The 25,181-nt window shown below is 40.8% G+C and overlaps 4 protein-coding genes and 1 long non-coding RNA gene across 9 annotated transcripts in view; 2 read left to right on the top strand and 3 right to left on the bottom strand.

Moving 5' to 3' along the window:
• Positions 1-399: 399 nt before the first annotated feature.
• LOC117152650 (uncharacterized) lies at positions 400-3,364 on the top strand. Its single transcript, XR_004463067.1, has 2 exons — positions 400-793; positions 2,965-3,364. It is a non-coding gene; the product is annotated as an uncharacterized LOC117152650 (long non-coding RNA).
• On the bottom strand, positions 1,463-9,116 carry ftsj3 (FtsJ RNA 2'-O-methyltransferase 3). 2 transcript variants are annotated; one of them, XM_026305446.1, is made up of 21 exons: positions 8,973-9,116; positions 8,738-8,843; positions 8,533-8,579; positions 8,008-8,087; positions 7,656-7,755; positions 7,140-7,334; positions 6,907-7,022; positions 6,656-6,760; positions 5,852-5,952; positions 5,618-5,704; positions 5,377-5,520; positions 4,930-5,065; positions 4,314-4,510; positions 3,920-4,031; positions 3,635-3,716; positions 3,359-3,485; positions 3,155-3,249; positions 2,733-2,835; positions 2,454-2,637; positions 2,143-2,237; positions 1,463-2,025 (listed from the first exon to the last, which is right to left on the bottom strand). In XM_026305446.1, the coding sequence occupies exons 1-21, from the start codon at positions 9,037-9,039 to the stop codon at positions 1,770-1,772; spliced, it is 2,535 nt and encodes an 844-aa protein (XP_026161231.1). In that variant the 5' UTR covers positions 9,040-9,116; the 3' UTR covers positions 1,463-1,769. The 2 variants fall into 2 exon arrangements, with proteins under 2 accessions (XP_026161231.1, XP_026161232.1); XM_026305447.1 differs by having other exon boundaries at positions 3,359-3,476.
• Positions 9,117-10,172: 1,056 nt separating this feature from the next.
• Positions 10,173-13,790, bottom strand: plaat1 (phospholipase A and acyltransferase 1). Of its 2 annotated transcripts, XM_026304724.1 has the most exons (5): positions 13,389-13,790; positions 12,481-12,530; positions 12,157-12,295; positions 10,941-11,209; positions 10,173-10,338 (listed from the first exon to the last, which is right to left on the bottom strand). In XM_026304724.1, exons 2-5 carry the CDS (start codon positions 12,505-12,507, stop codon positions 10,237-10,239), a joined length of 537 nt encoding a protein of 178 aa, XP_026160509.1. In that variant the 5' UTR covers positions 12,508-12,530; positions 13,389-13,790; the 3' UTR covers positions 10,173-10,236. The 2 variants fall into 2 exon arrangements, with proteins under 2 accessions (XP_026160509.1, XP_026160510.1); XM_026304725.1 differs by lacking the exon at positions 12,481-12,530.
• On the top strand, positions 11,127-15,875 carry LOC113129037 (coiled-coil domain-containing protein 181-like). Of its 2 annotated transcripts, none has more exons than XR_003295568.2 (3): positions 11,127-11,407; positions 14,940-15,103; positions 15,204-15,875. XR_003295568.2 is itself a non-coding variant. In XM_026304726.2 (3 exons), the coding sequence occupies exons 1-3, from the start codon at positions 11,296-11,298 to the stop codon at positions 15,373-15,375; spliced, it is 339 nt and encodes a 112-aa protein (XP_026160511.1). In that variant the 5' UTR covers positions 11,129-11,295; the 3' UTR covers positions 15,376-15,868. The 2 variants fall into 2 exon arrangements, 1 of the variants encoding a protein (XP_026160511.1); XM_026304726.2 differs by having other exon boundaries at positions 11,129-11,298; positions 15,204-15,868.
• A 35-nt stretch (positions 15,876-15,910) lies between these two features.
• p3h2 (prolyl 3-hydroxylase 2) overlaps positions 15,911-25,181 on the bottom strand; it is a 47,087-nt gene continuing 37,816 nt past the window's right edge. For both annotated transcript variants that reach the window (XM_026304722.1, XM_026304723.1), the window contains exons 4-15: positions 24,729-24,860; positions 22,494-22,621; positions 20,338-20,427; positions 19,855-19,895; positions 19,334-19,425; positions 19,085-19,212; positions 18,852-18,947; positions 18,319-18,469; positions 17,874-17,991; positions 17,722-17,797; positions 17,480-17,620; positions 15,911-17,238 (exon numbers count right to left, since the gene is read on the bottom strand). In XM_026304722.1, coding sequence (XP_026160507.1) covers positions 17,146-17,238; positions 17,480-17,620; positions 17,722-17,797; positions 17,874-17,991; positions 18,319-18,469; positions 18,852-18,947; positions 19,085-19,212; positions 19,334-19,425; positions 19,855-19,895; positions 20,338-20,427; positions 22,494-22,621; positions 24,729-24,860 — 1,286 coding nt within the window. In that variant the 3' untranslated portion in view covers positions 15,911-17,145. The remainder of the gene's footprint in view (positions 17,239-17,479; positions 17,621-17,721; positions 17,798-17,873; positions 17,992-18,318; positions 18,470-18,851; positions 18,948-19,084; positions 19,213-19,333; positions 19,426-19,854; positions 19,896-20,337; positions 20,428-22,493; positions 22,622-24,728; positions 24,861-25,181) is intronic.

The following is a 25,181-nucleotide window of genomic DNA, read 5'->3' as shown; positions in this document are numbered from 1 at the left end:
AAAGGCAGGGGTCCACCCTGGACAGGTCCCCAGTCCATCACAGGGCCACATAGAGACAAACAACCTCACACACTCACACTCACTCCTATGGGCAATTTAGAGTCACCAATCAACCTGACATACATGTTTTTGGACTGTGGGAGGAAACCAGAGTACCTGGAGAAAACCCACACAAGCACAGGGAGAACATGCAGACTCCACACAGAAAGGCCCCTGATGGGTTTCAAACCAGGAACCTTCTTGTTGTGAGGCAACACTGCTAACCACTAATCTACCTCAATTTAATGTCAGAATTTAACTGACATACATGTAATGAGGTGGACAAAACACATATACTTTATTTAGCTGAGTAAAATAATTGTGTTAAAAGAATTAAAATACATTACAAAATACATTAAATACTTAAAAAACCCAACTAAGGACAAAAGTATTTTAGACTAAATAAAATGTACTTACAATATCAATAGCAAAAGTAAACAAGTAGCAAAAGTACTAATGAAGTAAGGAAAAGGGATTAGTAGGTTTAATTGCTGCATCAGGAACCCAAATCACACTTGAGCTTGATCTCAACTTGGGTTCCCTTGGTGCAATTACACATGTTAACCACTGGTGTGAGCTAATTACCAAGCATCAAGTGTTCATTAAGACAGTAGAAGAAGAGCACTAGAAGAGACGTGTGTGAGTAATGGTGGGCCACGCTTTCACACTTTAGCCCATTGCTCTCTTTCTCAATATAACATCCATCATCTATGAGGCTGGAGCTGATCCCAGCGAACATTGTGCCAAACGTGAGGTAAGCCCTGGACACATCACCAGTCTATCACAGGGCTGACACAGAGACAGATACTCACATTCACATCTATGGCAACTTAGTCACCAATTACCCTAAACCAGACCTGCCTGTCTTTGGACTGAAAGTGAAAGTGAAAAGTGAAAGTGACTTATATGGCCAAGTATGGTGACCCATACGCGGAATTTGTGCTCTGCATTTAACCCACCCAAGTGCACACACACAGCAGTGAACACACACTCACACCGTGCACACACACCCGGAGCAGTGGGCAGCCAATGCTGCGGTGCCTGGGGAGCAGTTGGGGACCAGTGCCTTGCTCAAGGGTCTCACCTCAGTCATGGTATTGAGGATGGACAGGGCACTGGCTATTCACTCTGTGCCACTGACAATTCCCGCCGGACCTGAGACTCGAACCTGCAATTTTCAGGTTACAAGTCCAACTCCCTATCCATTAGGTCTGTGGGAGCAGGCTGGAGAAAATCTCAGGGTCACAGAGAGTTCAACAACATACCATATAAATAGTACTATGGAAAAAACATAGTTTACAATGAATGTCATGAGACTAATATCAACTAGCCACTGCCAACCCTAAAACACAGTAAACTATCAAAATCTTCTGTCAAGAAATTAAGGCTCTGAATAACTAAAATACATTTGTAAACCACAATAAACACTAAATGTTTCAATGATTTATTTCAGCAAAATATTTTGTGGAAAGATGAGTTAATAATATATACAGAATGAATCTTTCTTTTTTACCACAATAACATATGTCAAATGTCCCAGACTTTAATGAACCTCAGCAAAGGCTGCTAAAAAGATGGCATCCATGTGAATGGTTAAAGTTCAGTTTAGCATCTGTGTAAGGTGTACAGGAGTCAACACTGTGGCTTTTAGATCTCAAATGTTCACCTGCAATATGAGCCCAGGCAAATATTTTGATAGAAGGGCAAAACTGTGGAGAGTGATATCACATTTATTGTCCTTTTCTCCCTTTGCCGCTCTTCACTCCTCCTTTGCCACCCTTTGACTGTCTTCCTTTTCCTTTGCCCCCTTTAGCGTGTTGTTCTTTCCTCTGCATTCCCCGCATGTCTTTCTTCATGCGACTATCCACCACCTTAAAAACTCCCTTGACGCCAGGGGGTCGTCTCACTTTTTTGCCTGCTCCCTTTTTGGATACAACGTATGTTACTTCTCTCTTCTCCTTGCCCAGGCCTGCTTTCTTGTAGATACTGACAGATTGAGGAGACACAACACAAAAGGACTAAAATGTTATTCCTAAAATTATAATTTGATGGAATAACTTTCTTTGGAGGTGCAGTCGCAACCCTAAAAGTTTTACAACATACCTCTTCAGTTGAGCCATTTTCTCCCTCTCGGAGATGTCCACAGTGTTAACAACTGCCTCTGCTTTCTTCTTAGCCTGTTCCATCTTCTTCAGCATCTGCAAAGACACAAATAAACAAATAGAGGTCTCTAGAAATACTTTAAACTTTCACTGATTCATTCAGAGTTTCTTTTCAGTGTTTTTGTTGCAAGTACAATGATTTCAATCCAGACAGTTTTATGTCTCATTATCCTTTTAGGGCTCTCAAGCTCTTTTTTTTTTTTTTTTTAAATCATCAGTTCCATCACTGTCATTTTTTCCCTCTTCTCTTACCCTCCTCTTCTTCCTGGCCTTGGCCTCAGCAACTCGTTTGATGGGTCGGGCATTGATCTCTTTCCATTTTTGGTTGTACTCATCCACCATTTCCTTGGTGACTGGCACCGGTTTTTTCCTGTGTTTACGTTCATCATCCAAGAACCACTCAGGTACATCCCACAGCTCCTCTGAGCTAGCAAACCTGGATACAGGATAAAGTGTGTGCTTAATTAAGGGTTCAGAGACCATCTGAACCAGTTTGAAGGTTGTTCAACACATACTCAAACACACACACACCTGTGGAAGGAACTGTCCACCAGGTCTCTGGCTCTCTTCTTAGACGTAGCGATCTGACAGCCGAGGGCCAGACCTTCTGCATCCAGGATCCGAGCTTTCTTATCTGGAAAGCACAGAGGCCACAAACACCCACGACGACACAAACAACATGAAGCTGAAGCACACTCAAAGGCTCATTCTTCACTTTCTTATGTTGACATATGCAAACCTATGAATGTGGTTCTTTCTACAGTTATATAAAATGTGGCTGTGGTTTCAAGTGTGATAAGGGTGTTCCTCAGTTTCCACAGCAGTGATCTCAATGGAAATACGCCCCACTAACCATCACAACTGTTTTGAGAAAGAGGATCACCACTCACTGTAAGATGCTCTGCATAAAATCATCATCTAACTACCACAAATGTAAGTTTGCCAATACTCACTGGTGCTTTCTACAGGAACAACCTGGAAGTCGTCGCCATCTGCCTCTCCCAGCATCCCTTCAGCCCCCCTGGCCTGCTTCATCCTGCTAATCTCCCTGGAAATGGAGGCCATGATTTGAGTGATGTGTTACATTTATTTGTTCAGCTGTCAATAGTATCATGAGCACAAAATACCATAGATAGCCGTAATAAACATGGGTTTACTTTTCATCACTGCTGTCGTCTGAGTCACTCTCCTCTTCAGCTTCCTGTGATGGTCCTGCCTTTTCCTCCTCCTCATCCTGTTTTTCTTCTTCCTCAGCTTTCCTTTTCTTGCCTTTTCCTATAAAAACTTCAATGTGATCATCCTATTAGTCACAAATTGAGCATAGCGTTTATCATTGCAGTGATGTGGGTTTAAATAAATTGTGAAAATCAATTTTAGAAATAATGACATAATAAATAATGAATACGTGAAGGAGAAAAAGGAAAGATCGTTACCCGTTGGTTTGTTCTGGAGCCACTCAGTCTGGCGGAGCTCGCTCTCTGCGTCTCCTTCCAAGTCGATCTCAGAGAAGATGCCCTGCGGAACAGGAGGACGGCAGCATCTCACGTCAGAGGTCACACAGAAATCCACTTATTTGCAGATGTAAAGCCATGGGGGAGACCAATAACGTGAACAAAGAGGCAGGTGACCAATATTTACATAACTGTCAACATGACCACAACAGCAAAGAACGTCCGAGCTCATATACGTCACAATACCAGAGCCCCATATGGACAAACCTTGCTAAACCACAGGTTGGTCTCTCGGTCCTTCTTCTCATCCTTTCCTTCCAGCTCCACCAGCAAGCCACTGTCCTGCCCTTCATCCTCCTCTTCCTCAGTGACCTCTACTCTGGAAAGCACATACACAAATAAGCACATAATTAAAACAAAAATAAGTCTGAATTATTAATTATTGAGTGAATGACCTTTGTCATTTGGAGTCAATCGAGCTGACTGAATTTTAATCATTGCTTCAAATTTAAGGGTTGACTTTGAACATTGCTTCAGAATGGCATTTCTGGAAATCAGATGTGGCACGTCAACATATGTACTCAATGAAGAAGAGTGGGACTACCTGCACATTAAAGACTCAACAACCTGTTGAATCGCCAGTGTTTGAACAGCTACTTACTCTTTCTTTTTTGGTGCTTTCTTCTCCATCTCTTTCTGTCTCTGCTTCACCTCTTCCAAGTCATCTTCATCTAAATCAGAGGCCAGGGACATTTCATCTGCCTCATCATCCTCTTCTTCAGACAGTTGAAGGTCATCTTCCTCATCTACCAGAGTGTTAGCTGCTTGCATATCCCCCCTAGATATATCAGCCAGCACCTGATGGAGAAAGGTGAATACCACAGGTATATTGAATTAGCTTTGGTAAACCGGTGAGCTGCTTCTATGTCAATTAAACAATTTAGAGCTAACCCTTGAGCTTAGCGGAAATTCAGAAAGTTTGCTTCATCTTATACACAGATAGTATGTCTGAGAGTTTTTAGAACTCGAGGATAGTTATGTGTGTTATATATTTTAAGCTAAGTGACTGTCATCTTCTAGAGGAACTGCAGCTCCACTAAAACTGTGTCAACAAAGCTCATAAGTTACAGAGGCCGAAACCTGTATTTTTGACCTCCACCACTAAAATCTAATGTCCAGTTGATAAGCTCAATAAGAGAAAAGAAAACAGGGAAAGAAGTGGAATGACATTCAGCAACGTCATCCATTGCCTTCAGTTTCTGGGTGAGGTATGTTACCTTTTGCTTCTTGATTGTGCTGAGGGAGAACAGGGAAGAGTCATTGGTATCAGCGATGGAGACACCTGGCAGGTCCATCTTCAGCTCCACTCTCTCCCTCTGTTTCCTCCGCTCCTTCAGCAGCTTCCTCTTCTTTCTGATGGAGCATAACAATTATACAAATTCTTAATGTCAAACCCACAAGTAAAAAACGGTTATTTTCCCACTAAAATCCACATCCAGGGTAAAAGCAGCACTTTGCTTCTTTTTAACGTAACAATAACAGTACTTCCCTGTTGATTAAAAATTACAATAACTGTCTTTAGTGTTACTATGCAGAATTCAGACAAATTTAAGCCAAAGGTGAAAATATTCGTTGATTTAACAGGCATAACAGCTCATTAATCAAACAAGTAATAATGCAGTAATCAAAGGAAAAGGCCTCAGTAACAAGAAACAAGGGTTTACCGTTTGAGCTCAGCCACCTCCTCAGCTTTCAGCTCTGCCAGTTTCCTCTCCATTTCTTCCTCCTCATCCTCTTCTTCCTCCTCCTTTGTCATCTTCTTGTCTTGTTCTTCCTCTGAATTACTCTCCTCTTCATCAGAACTTAAGCTAAAAAACAAAGCAAAGATGATTTCTGGTTTTCAGTGACATTCTGGCAGAGACATTTCAGTGTTTTTTTTTCTTCTTGTAAATGTGCTCTGTTCACCTGATTTCCTGGTCAAGTTGTTTTGCCTCCTCCTTTAGTTTCTTTGCCAGATATCTCCTCAGCTTGGACCTCCAGTTTAGCAACAAGCTAGAGATGTGGAAGAAAGAGGAACATTTGGATCACTAATCATGCATCTGTACTAGGTAAAACAATGAAAAACATCCACAAGGCTTTTTACATTGTAGTTCTTATCTTACCACACACCTCAGCAAAGAAAGATAGTTAAAGGCTTACCGCAGTTCTTTGCGGCCCAAGACTTTAATGTCGCAACAACACTCCTTTATCTCACCAGTGGTGGCTGAGTGAGACTCCAGGTCTGGGTTGTCGAAGGTGATCTGAATGAAAAAGACGGAACAGCAACAAAGGATTTTCCCTGTTTTCTCTAAATGAGGTGAATCCGCTCATAGTGGTACATTTTGACAGCTTAGTCTCAACCACAGTTAGACTTATTTGTTGTTTCCGAAGTATAAAAATAGATCTTGTTGCCTTTTTCAGCAGATAACTAAATCATAACAGCTGAAAAATGCAATCCACAGAGAATAGCTTCAAAATGTGGCTGAAAGCTTCAAAAACACCAATAAAGTGAAAGTGACTTAACTGGCCAAGTATGGTGACCCATACTCAGAATTTGTGCTCTGCATTTAACCCAATCCCAAGTGCACACACACAGCAAGTGAACACACACATACACACCGTGCACACACACCCAGGGCAATGGGCAGCCAGTGCTGCGGCGCCCGGGGAGCAGTTGGGGGTCCGGTGCCTTGCTCAAGGGTCTCACCTCAGTCATGGTATTGAAGGTGGACAAGGCGCTGGCTGTTCGCTTCGTGCCACTGACAATTTCCTGCCAGACCTGAGACTCGAACCTGCAATTTTCAGGTTCAAGTCCGACTCCCTATCCATTAGGGATAGGAGTCCCCCAAAGTGGACTATGTGCCAAAAAACGTCCCGATACAGTTTTTACAGGACTGTTAATAAAGAAATGGCAGACTTTCTGGTCTCAGTGCTTCTCAAGTTGAAGTAGTACAGACATCTCACCTCACTAGCTTTTCCCAGGAAGTCTACAGGATTGTCAGCTTTCAGAAAAGCTGTCACTGTGAAGCTGTGGTAGAGTGTCAGGTCACCGTCTATGTAACCTTCCGCCTGGAACATAAGAGCTGCTTGGTCAGTAATGGGCATAATTTTGGAGTCCTACATAGTTTATAAGTTATAATTCTCGCATCAAATAAACACAAGTGTTATATTTTATTTGGAATTTTCTGTTCTCAGATCCCATACAGTGTACATACCTTTGGCTTCTTGACAGGAACTAGTTCCCTCACAGTTTTCGCCTGTATTTCCACCTCTTTAAATGCATGTTTGGGGTCAAAGAACTTGCTGTCAATTTTGTCAGGGGAAACAAAACCTATTAAGAACAACCAAAACATGGTTTACATGTGGTTAGGAGATAGCAGCCTCTTCCAGAAAGTCAGAAGAATAGATAAAAAAAAATTAAAGACTGTAATCCGCAGCTGGCACTGACCCTGGCAGATGACAAAAATCTCAGCTGACTCATTCCTAGATGCCTGCGGCTTGGTGGCCTGCACCTTCTTGAAGAACTGCTGGAAGATCCAGAGCAGTGGCTGGTAGTCTTTGGAGCGGAAAACTTTTGTGACAAAAGTACCACCTTTGGTCAAAAACTCACAGGCCAACTTCAGAGCCATGAGGGTCAGATGAGCTGTAGGTTTGAAGGTGAACAGTGGAAGATTTCAGGATGTTATTGTCAAATACCATCCGTCATGACAGGTAGATGCAGCTTTTATAAACTACTCAGACATGTGAATGAGGTAAAAGCAAAAAGAGGAAATAACAGCAATAACAATTTTCCTTTAAAATGGCATGCAAATATTGTACAAAGCTGTAATCATTTTTTTTGTAAAATAATGTTTTAGATCATGTGACACTTGAATAGCTACTGGCTATAAATCCTGACTTATGGAGATGAGTGAATGGATTTTAGTCTAATGTCTCTTGAAACTTTTGCTTGAACTGTACATACCTTGTGAGAAGGCATCATGCTGCCAGTTGGCTCCCACATTTGGGGCTCCATCATTTAATACAACATCGACTTTCCAAGTCTGCAGCTCTTTTCTTAAAGCCTGAAAATGGGAGGGACAATATCTCAATTCTCAAATCCATACTATCGTCAACAACTTTTGAATAGTTTAACTTTATTGAAGTTGTAGAAATTTGAAATCCTAAGAGGAAAAGACCCTATTTGTCCAACATCATTGCTTCTGTTCTGTTCCACTGGTCAGTCCTGTGTTTATCACTGTACTGAATGCTGCAGCCAAGACACAGATTTCAGTTTTCTTCCTATAAAACACTGAATTCTGCAGCAGCTGCCTCACCTGTCTGCATTTCTCAGTGGTGATGTCTTCTTGCAGTGTCACCACATTTGGTATGGGCTTAATGGGCACCAGATCCACACCTGCCAGAGGGAATACCATTTCAAAAATGTTTACTTACAGAATCTCAGTGATCACCTTCAGTAACAACTGCACCTAAAAGTCTTAGCCTGCACACACACAGCATGCTTAAGACCTACCCACAGATGTTCATATAAGCTCTTGCAGCAGATTAATCACCAGTATATAACAGCTTAAGCTATGGGACATTGTTTTTTACCATTTCATCACACTTGAAACCAAAAATAATTAATCAACAATCAAAAATAAAGCTCCTTATTAAAGAAATGTTTAAATCTTCCAATCTGATCCCCTGTTTGATGCAACTGATTGGTCGTTTCTTTACTATTTACAGGGGAAAATAAAGAGATCAGGGTAGACATGACGCTAAGAACTAACTTGAACCCAAAGAAAGGGGTAACATCATTACTTGATTTAAACCTGAACCAAAACAAAGCAAGGACTCACCAATAATGAGGCTTGAAACAGGCATAAACTTAGATGCTACCTGTAACCTGCAAGGACATCAGCAATGTATTTATGATGTGCCCACATTACACTGTAAACATCGCTCTCTTGTTTTTCCAAATACATAAAACTCCATTCAACAGTGCCATAACACAGAACCACCAATATACTCATTCGTTATTGATATGCTCAGGTTTTGTCTCACCATCCACCCGGGGCAGCACACAGGTCGATCAGAGCTCGAGCTTTCTGTAGAAACTGGAATTTACGGTTGAGCTGGATGAGTTTGAAGGAGGAACGAGAGCGATACCCTGAGGAAGACAAGACGAGACGTTATTAGACCAGCGCCGTTTGTAGAGTTAGCAAGTCAGCGAACAGGCTTGCTAATGCTAATCTACTTCAATGCTTACAGTCTCGAGCTTATCTTTCATTTACGTTACCTGTTTCTTTGGCCAGGTGGTAAAATTTATCTTTTCTGGTTTTTCCCACTTTGAGTTTCTTCCCCATGTTTGTCGCTGTTTCACACCGGACACAAAAATATCACACAGCCACGAAAACAACACGTGTGGCTGCCTCGGCGCAGAAGTTTGACGTCACAGGGCAAGTAGTCGTCGCACTGGGTTAATAATTATTTATTAAATTTAATGAATAATACTAATAGTAATACCACTACTAATAATAATAAGTGCACACGTTTACGAAAGTAAGGGATTTGGTGTACCGATTTTACGACAACTGTTAACTAATACTTATTTTGCCATAACTAACATGTTATTACTGTTGATCCCTGGTTAAGTTTGGTTCATATTTTCAAGTGGACAGAATGGTAATGTAAAATGTATAATTTTCCTAAATAAAGTTAATTAAAACACAAAAAAGAAACATATGTTGCCAGGAATGCAATTTAAAGAATTGTAAAACCTACTCATAACCAACAATATAAGCTATGAGTATTTTAAATTGTCTTATTTCCAATTAAATACTGTAGTATTTATTCATTCTTTATTTCCAAAATTATACAGGCTATAAAATGATATTAAGGCAGGCATTTGTAATAAGAGTTTTGTAGTAATATAACAAAGTATGAAAGATTATAGACTTTTAATAATTACAGAAGAGTAAGTTCATCTTAAATGTTATAGGAATATCATGGTACAATCTGCAAAGGATGAATTGTTTTGGAATAAAAAATCAAAATTTTTAATGGAACCAAACATCAAATATCATAAATCCATCTCAGCGGTTATGCAGCACCTAGAGACTTGAAACTGAAGTCATTATAAATTTTCCGCCCATCCATCCATCATCTATACCTTATTCCTAACCAGGGTCTCAGGGATCTGCTGGAGCCTATCCCAGCTCTCTTTGGGTGAAAGACAGTTGTACACCTTGGACAGGTCCAATATAAATTTTATGTAATTTAATATTTATTATTTATTCATAAAGTTGCATCTATATAGAAACATTTTGCAAATTGCAAACTTTACAAAGATGGTGTAGAAATGTCAAACCTAACAGGACCACCCCTTCCTTCCTCAGTCCAAACCTGTCCTCTTCTTTTAGTATTTAAAAGTAGTTTTAAAAATTGCTGATTATTCAGGAAAGGATTTTAAAATAAATTTTATTAATGCATTATTTGTTGTTGTTTTTTTCCACAGCAGCATAGGTGTTGGGAGACAACAGCTTCAGTGGGGAAATCATCTGTTAGAAAGGCCTGTTTCTGGATCGTGTGTTGATTAATCCCAGGACAGAGAAGGCACTGGCTGCTGCTGTCACAAAACTGATGGCCCCGATGGCACGAGTAGCCTGCGCAGAAACCAAAGAGCAGAAGAGCTGAAGTGGGAATTACTAAAAACAAACCACAGAGATCTGAACAAAACAATATGAAGTAAAAGCCATAGATTTCAGGATTTTAGTACATGGTTCAACATAATTCATAACTTATCAGCTATAGCTGAACTATTAAAGAATAAAGAATGGGCTCATATTCACTATATTACAATTTTGTAATTTTAGAGAGGTTTCTGTCTATGTTAAAACTGGTCACTATTGGAAACTAAAATAATTTAACTTTTTCACAACTGTTGTGCTATGCGCTGTGAAGATGGAAACCTTTATATTAACCACTTAGGCAGTTGGCACTCAGGGTTGTTGGAATGAGTATTTTTCAAAATATTGGTTGTAATTCCCCTTTAAGCAGCCTAAGGATAGGATAGCATAACATTAACTTCTTTAAACCTGTGGCTAAACCCAGTCACCCAAACTTGTATAATATAGACAGGCCCACTGATTGTATTTAGATGGTTTTTTAGTTTATTTGGCAGATCCCAATGTGGTTTGTCAGTTCTTGCTGGTCTGTGTGTGGCCTCAAGACATATTAGACAGATTCAAAATAAAACGTGAGAGACCTGCTCAGACACTCCCTCTCCATAGCGCAGGAGCGTAACAAAGTGCTCGCAGTTGCTCCCCAGCAGGTCGTAAGACACCTCCTGGCCAATGAGGACCTGCGATCGCTGGATGATTTCACAGATGGGCAGGGGTGTGTGGTTGTGATCGTACTTGTTGTTGACACGGTAAGAATCATTTCCCACTACCTCCTTCAGCAGCTGCATGCGTACCACTGCTTTCCTGCTGAAGACGGACTTCACGCTGGACATGGCGGCTGCCTGGCTTTCATCTGAAGAGAATGAGAAGAGTTTTAAAGGATAATTTTAATTCTAAAGGGAAAGTCTGACAACAGAATGCTTCTCATCCAGGAAACGGATGGTAAATATTTTAGGACATGTAATTATGTAGGTTTAGGATCTGGAGTGTGGAACCACCAAAAAGATCCCACATAAACAAGTCTAAATGTTTCCACATATCAAATGTCAAAGTAAGTAAAAAGATGGAACGAGAGTATGTATTGTAACGAGAGTATGTATTGTAATGACTGTAGTGTTGTTCCCTTGTAGGGTTAGGGAGTAGAAGAAGGGGGTGTGCGTGTAGAGAGTGAGGAGCGGTAAGAAAAGAGGGAGAGTTGTTCTGTTGTGGTGTGGGTGAGCATGGCTACGGCTAGAACAAAAGCCTGTTCCTTGTTCGGTCTAAAAAGAATAAAGAAAAAGCTGAAACGAAAGAGCGTCTGTCGGCTGTGAGTATAACGGGGCATTACAGTATATAATTTCCTATGACTCATACAGATCAGAAAATGGATGTATTATGGATCCAAATTACAATCACCATGATCTTTGAATTAGAGACGCCAAAGTTTTTATTATTAAAACAAATAAAAATATGCTGAAACCAGTTGTGAGTGAGGTTTACTACACACAGCACATTTCTAACACAAAGAAATGATTTTAAGAAGCTGAGCGTCAGAGACACCTGAGACAAAAACAGCAATACAAAAGTTGGAAGGGGCCAAATATTTGTTGTGGTTGTCTTGCCAAAAAGGAATGGATTGAACATCCAGGCATACCAATTTTAATCTAAACTATATCTGTATTTGTAAGGGGGAAATACATGAACTTAACATGTTTCCTTAACTGTCACACTTGAGTTAAAAGTCACAAGTGACCACTTTAATGTCGGTTAAAATACTTAAAGACTTCCGTAATTCAGTCTGGATTGAAGGGCCCCACTGACCAACAGGAGTTAAGTTGATGATGTAACCGTCTCCCAGGTAGAGAGCCCAGTGCTGATAGGCTGGTCTGAAGATCTCAATGAGGTCACCAGGCTGGGGGTCACCAGAGAGCTCAGGAAGGTCAGGGTCATTAGAGGCCATCTACACAGAAAGTGACAGACAATAATAATTCATGCACATCTTGAAGCTTTCTGTGTCTATGCTAAAAAAAGACTTGGTTTCAGCACATTAAAATTATTTCATACTATTGTCAAGAATTGTCTGATCCCTTGAAAACACAGACTGTTAAATTGCAATTCATATTAACAGCATCTAAGTCCGCTTACATTAGAGTTTTGTTGTTGTTTATCCATCCCACATTGTGCTTCCACAAATTCTAAAAAGAAAAGAAGACACCGGATGTTTTCATGTCATGTGCTAAAACAAAACTGCATTTAATCCACTGAGTGAAATAGAAATTACATATTTTTTAAGAATTCTTCTTACTTTGTGAGTCAAAAAAGGCAAAATCACTAAATTCCCAGAGAAAGAGAGTGCTAGATAGGATGACACACAATGTAAAGGTCACCCATACATATGCACACACAGACAACACACAAATAAGCTTGTGTGTCACCTATGCTGCCACAATAGCACCAACACAATGAGGAAGCTGACAGAAAAGTAGTTTGAGCACAGGTTATTTCACACTGGAAACAAAATAATTAATAAAATATGAATTTACATTACATCACACATTTGTGTGATTGTGATGGAAATTTCAGAATTGTCTGTTTAGTGCTATAGTACAGTTTGGATCATAAATATGCTTGGATGAAATCTATATCTGCCCAGGAGAGCAATTAGTATATCCATTTCATCATTAATGTATGATGCTGAAGCCATGTTGAAAAAACAAAGACATCTATTATCCTGCTGAGCCAAAGCTCTCAGCGTTGGTGTGGTGTCACATGTCAACATGAATACACACATTTTAATCCAGTTATAGGAAAATTGCAATAATTTATCATATATTTTAGAGTAATGTGCTGAAACACTGTTTCTGTCTATATAGAATATTGTATTTAGAAATGGCAGATGAATTATAAAATGAATGTGCTAATGACATTTTTAAAATTCTTTGTTGTAATATTAAACCATTACTGTAGTGATTTCATTGAAGTTATGAGAAGTAAATTTATGTCAGAGGATTCATCAGCCAGTAACAATTAAGTATAACAGGAGTGATACTTACTCAAACACCAGCAGCTTTTTCTTTCTCACCATTTTAATTCTCCATCATAAATCCACACATAGTCACAAAAAATCCAGTAAGAAGAAAGAGAATAAGATCAAATCCACGTTTCTGAGATGACAGGTGGTTTTCAAATATCCTACAGGCTGGAGGTCCTGGTGTGAAGGTATTTCAGTGTCACTTGCTCTGACTGATGTTGGTTTGCCACAGTTGCTAAGGTCACGAACACATATAAACAGAGAGGCGTTTCCTCTCTTCATTGTGTCATTCACAAGCTGCTCTGATGAAGAAGAGTTATTGTGGGCTTGAAAAGACAACACACAACTTGTTTTATTTAAAAGCTGTCTGGTCTACGTGTTTGGAGAGGTGTAGCAGCTCAGGACATGTTCATATATTTCCAAGTTATAATATGGTTTCTGCCTAAGGTTTGCATGGCTCTAAAGACTGAAAAAAATTAAATCTGTCTAATCTAATGTGGTAAAAGATGCCTTGCACATTACTGTCCAGGGTTTACATCACATTGACAGGATATAGGCTTCAGTCCTATATGGCCTCTGCACAAAAAATAGATATAAATAATGAATGGAAAGTGGTAGACAATGCTGTAGTAGGGTATATTACTTTGTGATATACTGTGTTGATATGGGTTCATATAATCAGACACATGGCTGAGATTATTTTAATGAAGAGTTCCACATTTAAAAAGATGCACATAGAAAATAAAATTTAGTGGGGCCCTAAGGCCTGGTTGGAGACCTTTACTGCATTTTTTCCACACTTTCCTAATTCACTCTGCTCTCTTTTGTTGAGTTTGGCCCAAACATTTAAAAATGTCAGTACAGTGGCTTTTTGTAACTTCATTCTGGGAATACAGTAGATGCAGAGTATTATGCATAAATATCATACACTCCTTTGCAAAAGTTTGGGCAATATCAGACAAATTCCAGATTTTGAAATGAAAAGAGTGAAGTGAGTTACTACAAGCCCTGCAGTAAACATACACATGAAAAATTAAGTTTTCTACAAATGTTAATGCAATGAATTCTAAGGTAGGGCCTTCTACAAATTTATATAAAGACTGAGAGGAAGTACAGCAGGCAGACATTTGTTCGTATGGTACCATGATTAATGTGTTCAAATTTAAATATGTCTCATAGGTGCTATAACATATATCATTTAAAAAACATCACAGAGGTGCCATGAAAAATATGTGTTTTAAAAGGACCCTAACCCTGACCCCTGACCCGAACACTGACCCCTGACCCTAACCGGGACTCCTAACCCTAACCCTGACCCCTGATCCTAACCCTGACCCTAACACTGACCCCTGACCCTAACCCTGACCCCTGAACCTAACCCTGACCCTAACACTGACCCCTGACCCTAACCGTGACTCCTAACCCTAACCCTGATATTAACCGTGACTCCTAACCCTAACCCTGACCCCTGACCCTAACCCTGACCGTTAACCCTGTGACATATTTAAATCCCATACATCATGTAGGTGCCATGAAAAATATGAGACTACATTTGTTCCTGCCTCTTCTGCAGAAAGACTCTTCACACCCGGACCCGGAGGAGGCCTTCAGGCTGTGGCTTCAGAGGAAGCAGGACCAGCAGCACAAAGAGAGGCAGCTGGTGGAGCTGAAGAAGCTGGAGGAGAACAGTGTTTACCTCTCACGGAGCCGCGAGGAGTGTGAGCGTGCCTTCAAACTGTGAGTTCATTTCAAACCTCAATTGTTTTTTGATTCCCATAGCATTTTCACATTTTTTTTTTTACAGTAAAGTCCCAAACACACCTGTGTCCGTGCTCAGGTGGCTGAAGCGCAAACGGGCGGAGAAGCGAGCGGAGCAGCAGGCGGCTCGAGAGCGCTCCCGCAGGCTGGTGCTGGAGGAGCGGCGTGCTCGACGCATGCGAGACCTGTTGTGTACTGTCAGTGAAACCAAAGCTTTCAGGTTCAGTGAACAGCTGACCTCCCGCTTCTGAAACCAAGCCCACATCACGCAGCATCGCCTCACAAGTCCCTCGTCAGAAATCATCCTCCGACTTCATTTTAATGCTCTGTTTCTGGTCGTACAGTAATTTATCCACAGGCTGGACAACACAACACACACTAGTGACCTCTACTAAGCATTAATAAATCTAAATAATGAGAATAACGAAATGATGATGAATAATGAAAATGTATTGAGTACAGGATTTTTTTGTTGTACTTATGTTTTGCGTAGTGGCAGATGCCATTTAAATGTACTGTAGTGTTGTGTAGCTAAAGTAGGTAATTATTTATTTCATACTGTTTTTTTAATCAGGCTGCATAGATGTGATACAAGGACACGTAACACTTTGGAAAAGGTTTTATGTCAGAGGAAAATACTGCTGTTTAAACAGGCCTGCTGTTGGATGATATGGAATATAATATTTGTTCATTTGTTTCTTCATAAAAATGATTCCTAGGTGATATATATGAATAAATGGTATTATTTTATGCTGAACAATATTGAATAAATAAATTATATGCATATGGAATAATACATTTTTTAATTTAAAGACATGTACAGGTACATTTTTTGTGGTACAGCATCTCATAATTAAATATCAGGGAAACAAAAGTGGCCTGCCTCATAAAATGATTGGCCTAAGTTTCTGGTCAGCAGTTTGCTAGATTGATAAAAGCACTTTGGGAAATTGTAGTGAATCTGTGTAGGAGAACAAAGCAACTATTAGGTTTGTTTCCATCTGATTTACAGTGCACGACTCAGCCTTTCATCTGTATCATCAACACAAATACAAAGAAATATTAGACCTTAAAAACATGTATTCCTTGAAACAGGAATAATTGACATCTTTTATGAAAAAGTTCCTCATATTTAAATGCAAACAGATACAACAGTAGCTGTCTATTATTAAAAGCACATAAATAAAACACACAGCAGTGAACATCTGAACCAGTACTCTGTGTGTCTAGGAAGGAGCGGAGTAATTTGTCACAGCAGGAGAAAAAAATGGACAAAAAAGTAGGGACAAGACATTTTCACTTTCAGTGTTCACAGAGAAGGACAGAGTGCAAGATCATTAACTATTCAGCATATTAGAACTATTTTTGTAATAAGAGTGCTATTTGAAACTTAAATACCCAAATTAGAAAAATCAGTGCACTGCCTACTTTGAATATAATTATTACTGGCACAGAAATAAAAGAAACCTGGAATGAAATAACATTATCATTAATAACATACAGGCTACAACAGTACATGTAAAAAAATTATTACTTTGAACTACTGACCACTGAATAATAGCTGTAATGTCTTTTAAATAAAATCTTTTGAATATGTAAATATGAATGTTGTCCACAGCAACAAGCACAGTCCAAAGCAGAAAATGTCAATGCCATCTACTTTTTGGCTTCTTCACAGTTAAGTGAAATTACAGGTACGAGCAGTCTGGTATGAAACAGTCTCACCAGGTACAAAACAAAGTGAACTGTTCTTTTTTCTTAAGTACAGTGAAAAGAAAGAACCACAAGTAACCTCAAGTACTGGTGTGTAAAGAAACATGGGAAAACATATAAAACACACACACACACACACACACACACACACACACACACACACACACACACACACACACACAAATGACAATATAATTAATCTTGCACTTCAAACAGTACAAAAATAAAAATATTCTGATCCAAAGGATATTCAATAAATAGTTAGAGCATATAGAAGTTTTATCAAAGATGAAGGGTTAACCCTAACCCTACAGTTCATCTTTAGGGTTGATGGTAAGACTCTGATCCCACAGTGACTGTGTGTCCAAAATATGGATTACCTCGTCTGCCTGTAGTCTCTCCTTGAGAAACGGAAGACAAAACACCAGAATTTATTTATATCTTTAGTGAATCTATGGGCCATTGCTTTTGTAGTAAGGAAATGACAAAAACAAGCTTTGATTATTTAAATCTGTCCTGTCTGAGATGCAGTCAGAGCAAACAGAGCAACAATGCAACATTTGAGCCTGAACTAGACAAATAAATGAGGTTTACTCTGAGCCAACGTGGCTGCCAAAGCACACTGGTTGCAGCATGTCTTACCAGTTCTCTGTAGAGTGGGTCAAGGGTGAACCACAGAGCCACAGCACACCTCTGCCCACTGGTGACGGCCTTCACGCCGTGTGGATTCTCCCCTCCTGATGAGAAACCCACCATCCTGCCACACTTGGGCTTCACTGATGCCTGGAGAGAAGAGACGGTCACCAAACAAGAAACAAGTGGCTCAAACTCTAGTAAGATCGAAGATTCGCCATTTTGTTCAAATTTAGTTTGAAACAACTTACCGTGACAGTTTTAGCATCCATTTCTGTGAATATGAACTCCCCTCCATCGAAATCTCCATTTATATACAACAGTGCACTTTAAAAAAGAAAACAGAGCAGATCATCAATGCAGGGAAATCTTTCATGTGTGTGTCTCCAGTAAAGCTTCATACCTGTAGTCTCTGTACGTGTAAGCTGGCGGTTCCTTCCAGCACTCATTGGCATCAGGATCCAGCAGGCAGTTGTCAGCATGGATGGGATGGCTCAGGTCATTCCTGTGGTCTTGCTGACCTGTCAACATACAAACAACAGTCACAAAAAGATCTTAATACACACATAACTACACAGCCTTTTAAATAATATAGACAGGAATTACCTGCTGTACGTTTCCCTGTTTTCCTTCTAGACTCTTGTGTTTTTAAACGTACTAAAGTCCAGTCCCACAGTATGAAACCTACTTTTGACCCTGAGTATTTTCACTGTAATTATTAAAGGAACGTAAGATTATTCTGTGACAGCAGTTCACTCAGTGTTGCTTTTATTGGACTCTCAGGTAAAGGTGTAATATTCAAAGATGGAAAATGCATTTTCATGTGGCGTGATGAGCGTTTGAATGACCTGTTATGGCTGTTCGACACACCAGGTGTGTGTAGGAGAAATGCAGTGTGCTGTTTAGCTGGAAGTAAGACTCAACAATGCGCCTAGCCCGCTCACTGACATCATAGAAGAGGCGAGCGCTCTTCATGGGCACCCTGCCCTCATAGCCATACTGCAGGGAAGAGAAAACAAGAAAAGACGCTGTAATATGAGCAGTCAAATAATAAAGAGCGACAGGTAGTGAGTGGCAGGGTAATGTTGATCACAACACAAGATATACAGGAACCAAAGTTGAATAGGTCTGTTTCAGATTTAGCGGCATCTAGTGGTGAGATTGCTGAATGCAACCCTCACCTTTAGAATAAATTAGAGCCGGTGTCATGAAAGGAGACCTGCTCCCTATGTACATTTAAAAGGCTCATTCTAAGACTAATACACACACTAACAACAACATATTTATGAATACTATATTCCATTTCTGCTAATAGATCACAGTAAATATTACACATTGAACCTTTAATGTTTAAATAGAATTAAAAGTTAAGTTCATGTACCTGCAGGGTTTTGAGGACAGTGGCCCCTTCAAACCTCTCATTGGGAGTGTGTGGAGACATCCTCCCTTTGTAACCGTCTCCTGCCAGAGTGACAGTCTGGAAAAAGTGAATGTTGCTGTTGGTTCAGTATCAAACTCTCATTTATTGTTAAGTGTAATTTGCAAATCTGTCAGTCAGTAACATTTATTGTCGTCCACACCAGTTCCAGTGATTTAAAGTGTAAATGTCTTTACATGTGCCAGGTGTCTGAGCTCTGCACACTCCTCCTCAGATATAACATGATCCAACAGGACCCGCTGGCGTCCATTCAGGGCGGCAGAGTTCTGCACCAGGAGCACGCTGTCATACAACAAGGGCCCGCCTACACAGATCCCAGAATAATATTGAGAGGATGCAAAGTCCTATCTCAACTCAGGTGGTCATAAAGGTTTGAATGAACAGTGAAGAACACCGTTCATCTGCAGTGGTAGTGAAGGTTGTACCTTCTTTTAGCTGCTGTGGAGCAGCAACCGTGACGTTCTTCTTCTCTGAGATGGGAACATACTCCATCCAGCCATCTGTTCCCGAGGGAATCCTGAGAAAGCAGAGAAACAGGAGTCAATATGATTACATTTGTATTAACTGAAACACAACACTGACATTTTGCCAAACATTTTGCCAATATTTTCTCCTCTTTTGGCCTCATTTGAGAAGCCACTAACTCCTGAGAAACATATTTGACTCTCTAGCTGCTTAATGCTCTACTTTGTTCACCAGCTAGTCTGCTTTAGTTTACCATTAACTACCTTAGTAATCAACTACTGAGCCAGTAGCTCACAGCTGGTTTTGGTTGTTCTTGCTGAAACCAGTGGGAGTGAACCAAGACACTGAACAGATCAAGTGTCTGCACTGGAGACAAACTGCACAGCAGAGTGATCATTTTCAAACGTTCATGCAGCCATTTGATCCATCGTTACTGTAAAGCTGCTGATTGATTTGATGTTATATTAAAGATCATTTTTACCTGTTCGAGTCTTCTCTTCCACCTGTGCTGCTCCAGTAATTCTACAAGACAAAGTGACATTTTAGGGAGGAAGGAGGAAATAAATCCCTAAGGATCACACCACACTAGTGATGTGACTAACGCCTCAGATTATTTGATATTGTGCAATTTTATAAACACTCAAAATTACCAGTAGGTGTCAGTGTTGAATCAGAGGACAGAGGTGCAGGGCAGCTGTGCCAGACACCTGTTACCCCTGGTTTGAATCAGCCAGCAGCAGGGGCACATTACGGCTGCACCACACCACAGTAGGAGATCTGCTCTATATCAGACACATGTGGCCTGGCTTACCAGTAACTGTCCGTTAAATTACACAAGCTTTGTTCTTTTCTGGGTAAAACTCTCAATTAAAAGACACTGGTCTGTCAACAAGAGCTTGCAGCCTGCTTTCAGGCAAAAATGAAATGTGAACAGTAACGCTGAGGTGATATTCTGTTGACTGACCCCTTCTGTGAATTCTGCACCCATGATTGTGCTGCCAATCAGAAGGAGCTCCAGTTCCTGTTTATGCCTCCGCAGGTACCATGCAGCTTTCTGTGAACACACACACACACACACACACACACAGACACACACACACATACACACACAGTGGTATATAGTAAACGATTTCCTTTCCTCTTGAGGCAAAGCAACTGCAGAAAAGGAAAAATACAATGAAGGAAAAAAATCATATTCATTCAAATGTTTGGTCAAGAGGCCTCAACCCTTCCAAAACCTCCCAAGTGAGTCCGGTGTAGTCCAGCACTGACTCTTTAACTGTCCAAATACTGAGGACCAGACGAGTTTCTCTGTCCCTTGGCTCTCCTAGCCTCAGCCCCAGGATTAATGGGCTGCGATGTAGTCTCTCTTTCCATGTGCTCAGCTTTACTGCTGTTTCCTGCTCGGAGCAAAACGTGAATGGAAGTAGAGTCTGTATGTTAACAGAAGCTCATACTGGCTGATCTACGTCTAGTTGTGTATGCATGTAACATGTGACTGTAAATTATTGGGAATGGGTGTGGGTTTGTTTTCAGCCTGTATGTTTGTTAATGAATGTAACGAACTGTATTGATCATCTATAGATGAGTGTAAATAAGCTATAAGACTACGTCCAGTCCAGTCTTTGTGTTTCATCGGCAGGAGAACAGGAGAAGCGGTTGGGGGTTCTACAGGAACTGAAGCCATGATGTGGAACATTATGAAACTTGAGCCTACAGTAAAGTTGTAGTGTAAAGTCTTGTAGTGGTAAGAAAGAAAAGAAGCCCTCTTTCCATCACTCTTTAACATAAACAGCACCCAGATTGTTCCTGAGACTTCTGCGAACACTCTGACATGGCCTTTCCTCCTCCAGAATTCCTGAAAGGCAGGATTCTTTGGCAGGGATGCAGGTCGGGCATGGCACTGAGATCTGGGGCTCTGTAAATGAGCTGCTTGAGGCTAAAGGGAGACAGGACGCAGAGACGGGAGGCAATCTGTGGTGACTGCCGGCACTGGAAAGACTTGGGGGCTAGAAAAATGCAAGCTATGAGTCAAAAAAACACAAGACTGAGCTGCAACATGTTGGCTCTCTTTATCTCACAAACACAAGCGGCGTCAACTGCACACACCCGCACATTCACACAGTCCTGCTGGGAGCCCTACTCACTCTAATGAGTACCAGGCTTTCTAGGGTTGTGTAATTGGGCCTCAAACAAGGCACCGCTGTACTTCCTAAAGTGGCTGAGTAGAGTTTAGATGGAAAAAAGTGCTGCAGTGGCTGATGAGCAGCCGGACTTAACCAACTTCATTTCTCTAACAGGCAGATTTCAGCCTGTAATTAGTCCGAGCATTGAAGGAGGGGGCAAGGAAATAATAACGTGCACAGCCAAAATATGCTGTCGTAAACACAGTGATGCAGCTAAATTTGATTAATGCTTCCAGCTGGATGGAGAAGGTATACAAGTGAAAAGCAAACTTTAAAAGGCAAGTCCTGCCAAGCTGTGAGTAGCAAATCGATCCAAGAAATACAGCAAACAGCCTGCTGCCTCCGGTCGCCTCATTTTTCTCCTGCCTGCATGCCTTCTTTCTCTGCAGTCCTGCCCCACATGGTCTTTTTTATATTAAGTGTTTTTCTTTTTCGATTAATGACCCATTATTTGTTGAAATGTCTGCTGCCAGAAACCAAGACTCTCCTTGTTTTTCTCCATGCAATAGTAGTTGAAAATTAGTTTGAAAATCTGTTTGAACAACTGGGTATTAGATTGTTAAACTTGCCAAACATGATGCTGGTCTTTCACTCTCCAGTTTATATATTGTGTTTAATTCTGCAGATATTTCAAATATTGTATGTAAAGCTGGGCCTTTTTGTTGGAATCTGTAAGTCCTCCTTTCTGTGGAGCTTCGTTGTCATTCTTTTTTAAGGGGGTTCATAAACCTCTGGAATCATGTTTGAATATAAAACCTTTTGTAAATTAAGGCCAATCACCAGTTTCTAGTGAAAAGTAACACTCACATATGTGGATGTGTTTTTAAACCATCTTTCAAATTCATAGAAACATCCACGTCAGTATTCTGTGTCTTGTATCTCCCTCCCACACTTCAAACCATCCTCTCCTTTCCAGCCCAGAGCGGGTCCTGACCTCTTGTGGTTTGCCGTCATGTCCCAGCACCCCTCTGTAATAATCCACATTGTCCGTCATGAACTCTTCTCCCTCGTGGAATAAAAGGTAGGTGAGAGCGCACTGTAGCGCCTCCTCCAGCTTGTCCACTGCAGAGGAACAGAGAGTAAAGAGTTAAAATAATTTTAATTTTGTGAGTCACATATTAACATGATCTCACACAGTGGTGGAAAATACATTTACTGAAGTACTTAAGTCCAGTTGTGTTTTGTCTGTACTTTACTTGAATATTTCCATTGTCTACTACTTCATACTTTGAGGAAAATACTGTGCTTTTACTCCAAATCATTTATTGAATAAATTTAGTTACTTATTAGAATCAGACATCCAAAACAGCTGCAACATTAAAGTGATTAACTCAATAATGCAAAAATAAGACAGGCAGGCAGGCAGGCAGGCAGGCAGACAGGCAGACAGGCAGACAGGCAGACAGGCAGACAGACAGACAGACAGACAGACAGACAGACAGACAGACAGACAGACAGACAGACAGACAGACAGACAGACAGACAGACAGACGAGCTGCTTTGGTTTTTTGCTGTTTTCCACAAAGCTGCTGATCGATCTTTTATTACTAGATGAAACATGTGACCATCGTAGTGTTTGTGTGTCAAATGTGGAAACATACTGGATCTTCCAGCGATTACATTCCCAAACCATTACTACAATGGAGCAGACGCTGCGCTGTGGTTTTAGAATAGTGGAAACAGCACACTGACATACATACACACATACTGCGCACGCACATGCACACACGCACACACACAGAAAATGTCAGTGGTGAAGGGAAAGAAACAGACATCAGCACCATCCTGTGCTGTTTCCTTATATTGAACACACACACAAACTTTGAAATATATTCAGTTAAACACACACACACACACAGTCTCAGACAAACATATGTAAACCCCACACACTCCTGCTGGACACAGGATTTATTTAGGAAACTTCAGCAGCTAAAGCACAACGAGAAGCTGCCGACTGATGACAAATGCTGCAGCCGTGTGTTGTGGAGCCACAGAAGACTGCACCTCCCTGTCCAACACTCTCACTGGAAAACTGCCTCAAGAAAAGTAATTGCACTTGTTGAGGCATCCTTGCATACGATATGAGTCTCACATGGAATAGAACAACCGCATGTTACAATGAATGAGTGAAGGGATATTGCTGAAAATGTCAGTGAAAACAATTTTAGAAATTGGCCTTAATTTAATCAAAAAACAAGGAATAAAAGAAAGCTTAACTAAATTTCCCATGAAATTTAAAAAAACTAATCTAGGAGTCATTTCCAGAATAGAGTAGATTAACTGGCTAATTGAGTCGCTATTTATAAACTCAAGTACAAATATTTTTTAGACACACACGCACGCACACACACACACACACACACACACTAGAGCCTGTTAGGAATCAAAGCCTACACTCAGGGTGTTTGCACAGACCCAATGAGTCACTTTTCTTTATTAAAGCCACATGTTTATGGATAATTAAGTATAATCTGGTGATCTCACAGCTACTCAGCAAACTGTCTTTCCCAATTACACTTTATTCTCGTATTCCCTGTCTCAAAGAACGTTTCACTACTTCATCCGGAACAGAAGAGCATCAATTAATTCACATACACATGAAAACAAACACACCTGAGAGCCCCAGTGTCAGACTGGACACACCCATATAGCAGCCAGCCAGCCAGCCAGCCAGCCAGCCAGCCAGCCAGCCAGCCAGCCAGCCAGCCAGCCAGCCAGCCAGCCAGCCAGCCAGCCAGCCAGACAGCCAGCCAGACAGACAGACAGACAGACAGACAGACAGACAGACAGACAGACAGACAGACAGACAGACAGACAGACAGACAGACAGACAGACAGAATAAAACTGGATGTGAAACAAGGACGTAGTTCGCTGTTGACTGACTCAATCTGTGTGTGTGTGTGTGTGCGCGTGTGTGTGTGTGTGTGTGTGTGTGTGTGTGTGTGTGTGTGTGTGCGTGTGAGACCTAGGGGCGTATCCATCTTCTCAGTGTAGAATTACACCAGGCATAGATAGATGTCATGTTTGTTCCCTGTATAGTTCCCTGTGCTACAGAGCTAACAAAAAAATGGATAGACCAAAGATTTGAGGAAAAAGCAAACATCATTATTTACTAAGGTTGCAGAAAACCTTCTGAAGTATCAAACAACTCAAAGTCCTTTTTCTCACCCTTGAAGTAAGCAAACTGGAGGTAGTCGTAGTGCAGAGGCAGGTAGTTCTCCATGGGCGAGAGGCGGCCTGGCCGGGTGGCGAGGTATCTGACACACTCGTGTTCACAGTGCAGCACCTGAGTGAAGTGATCTGAAACAAAAAGGCCTAAAATCAGTTTTCACATCACCAGCATAGAGAGATAATAAACTGCTTCTCCAATTTGGTGTTTGGCATCTTTAAATCAATTTCAAATCAATTTTGAAATGACTTAGAATCTCAAATCCATCCATCTATTCATAGATCCATTATCAATCTCCAGCGAGCCTGAGCCAATCCCAGCTGACGCTGGGTGAGAGGCGGCATTAGCACTGGACTGATCACTGGTCTATAACAGGGCTGACACACAGAAAGGCTTTGAATGGGATTCAAACCAGTGCGGTGACAGTACTAACCACTGCCCCAGCCCAAAAA

Source organism: Mastacembelus armatus, chromosome 4, assembly GCF_900324485.2.
Source record: "Mastacembelus armatus chromosome 4, fMasArm1.2, whole genome shotgun sequence".
Classification (NCBI taxonomy): Eukaryota; Metazoa; Chordata; class Actinopteri; order Synbranchiformes; family Mastacembelidae; genus Mastacembelus; species Mastacembelus armatus.
The sequence above is the reverse complement of the archived record's forward strand: the minus strand, read 5'-3'. Positions and strand labels throughout refer to the sequence as shown.

Coding starts and splice junctions, on each gene's coding strand:
- ftsj3 (XM_026305446.1), bottom strand. CDS start 9,039: ATGGGGAAGAAACTCAAAGTGGGAAAAACCAGAAAAGATAAATTTTAC. Junction 7,756..8,007: donor CCACTGAGAAATGCAGACAG/GTGAGGCAGCTG, acceptor TCCCATTTTCAG/GCTTTAAGAAAAGAGCTGCA. Junction 5,066..5,376: donor GAGGTGGCTGAGCTCAAACG/GTAAACCCTTGT, acceptor ATGCTCCATCAG/AAAGAAGAGGAAGCTGCTGA.
- LOC113129037 (XM_026304726.2), top strand. Junction 15,104..15,203: donor TGTGAGCGTGCCTTCAAACT/GTGAGTTCATTT, acceptor GTCCGTGCTCAG/GTGGCTGAAGCGCAAACGGG.
- plaat1 (XM_026304724.1), bottom strand. CDS start 12,507: ATGGATAAACAACAACAAAACTCTAAT. Junction 12,296..12,480: donor AACAACAACAAAACTCTAAT/GTAAGCGGACTT, acceptor CTTTCTGTGTAG/ATGGCCTCTAATGACCCTGA. Junction 11,210..12,156: donor CATCAACTTAACTCCTGTTG/GTCAGTGGGGCC, acceptor CATTCTCTTCAG/ATGAAAGCCAGGCAGCCGCC.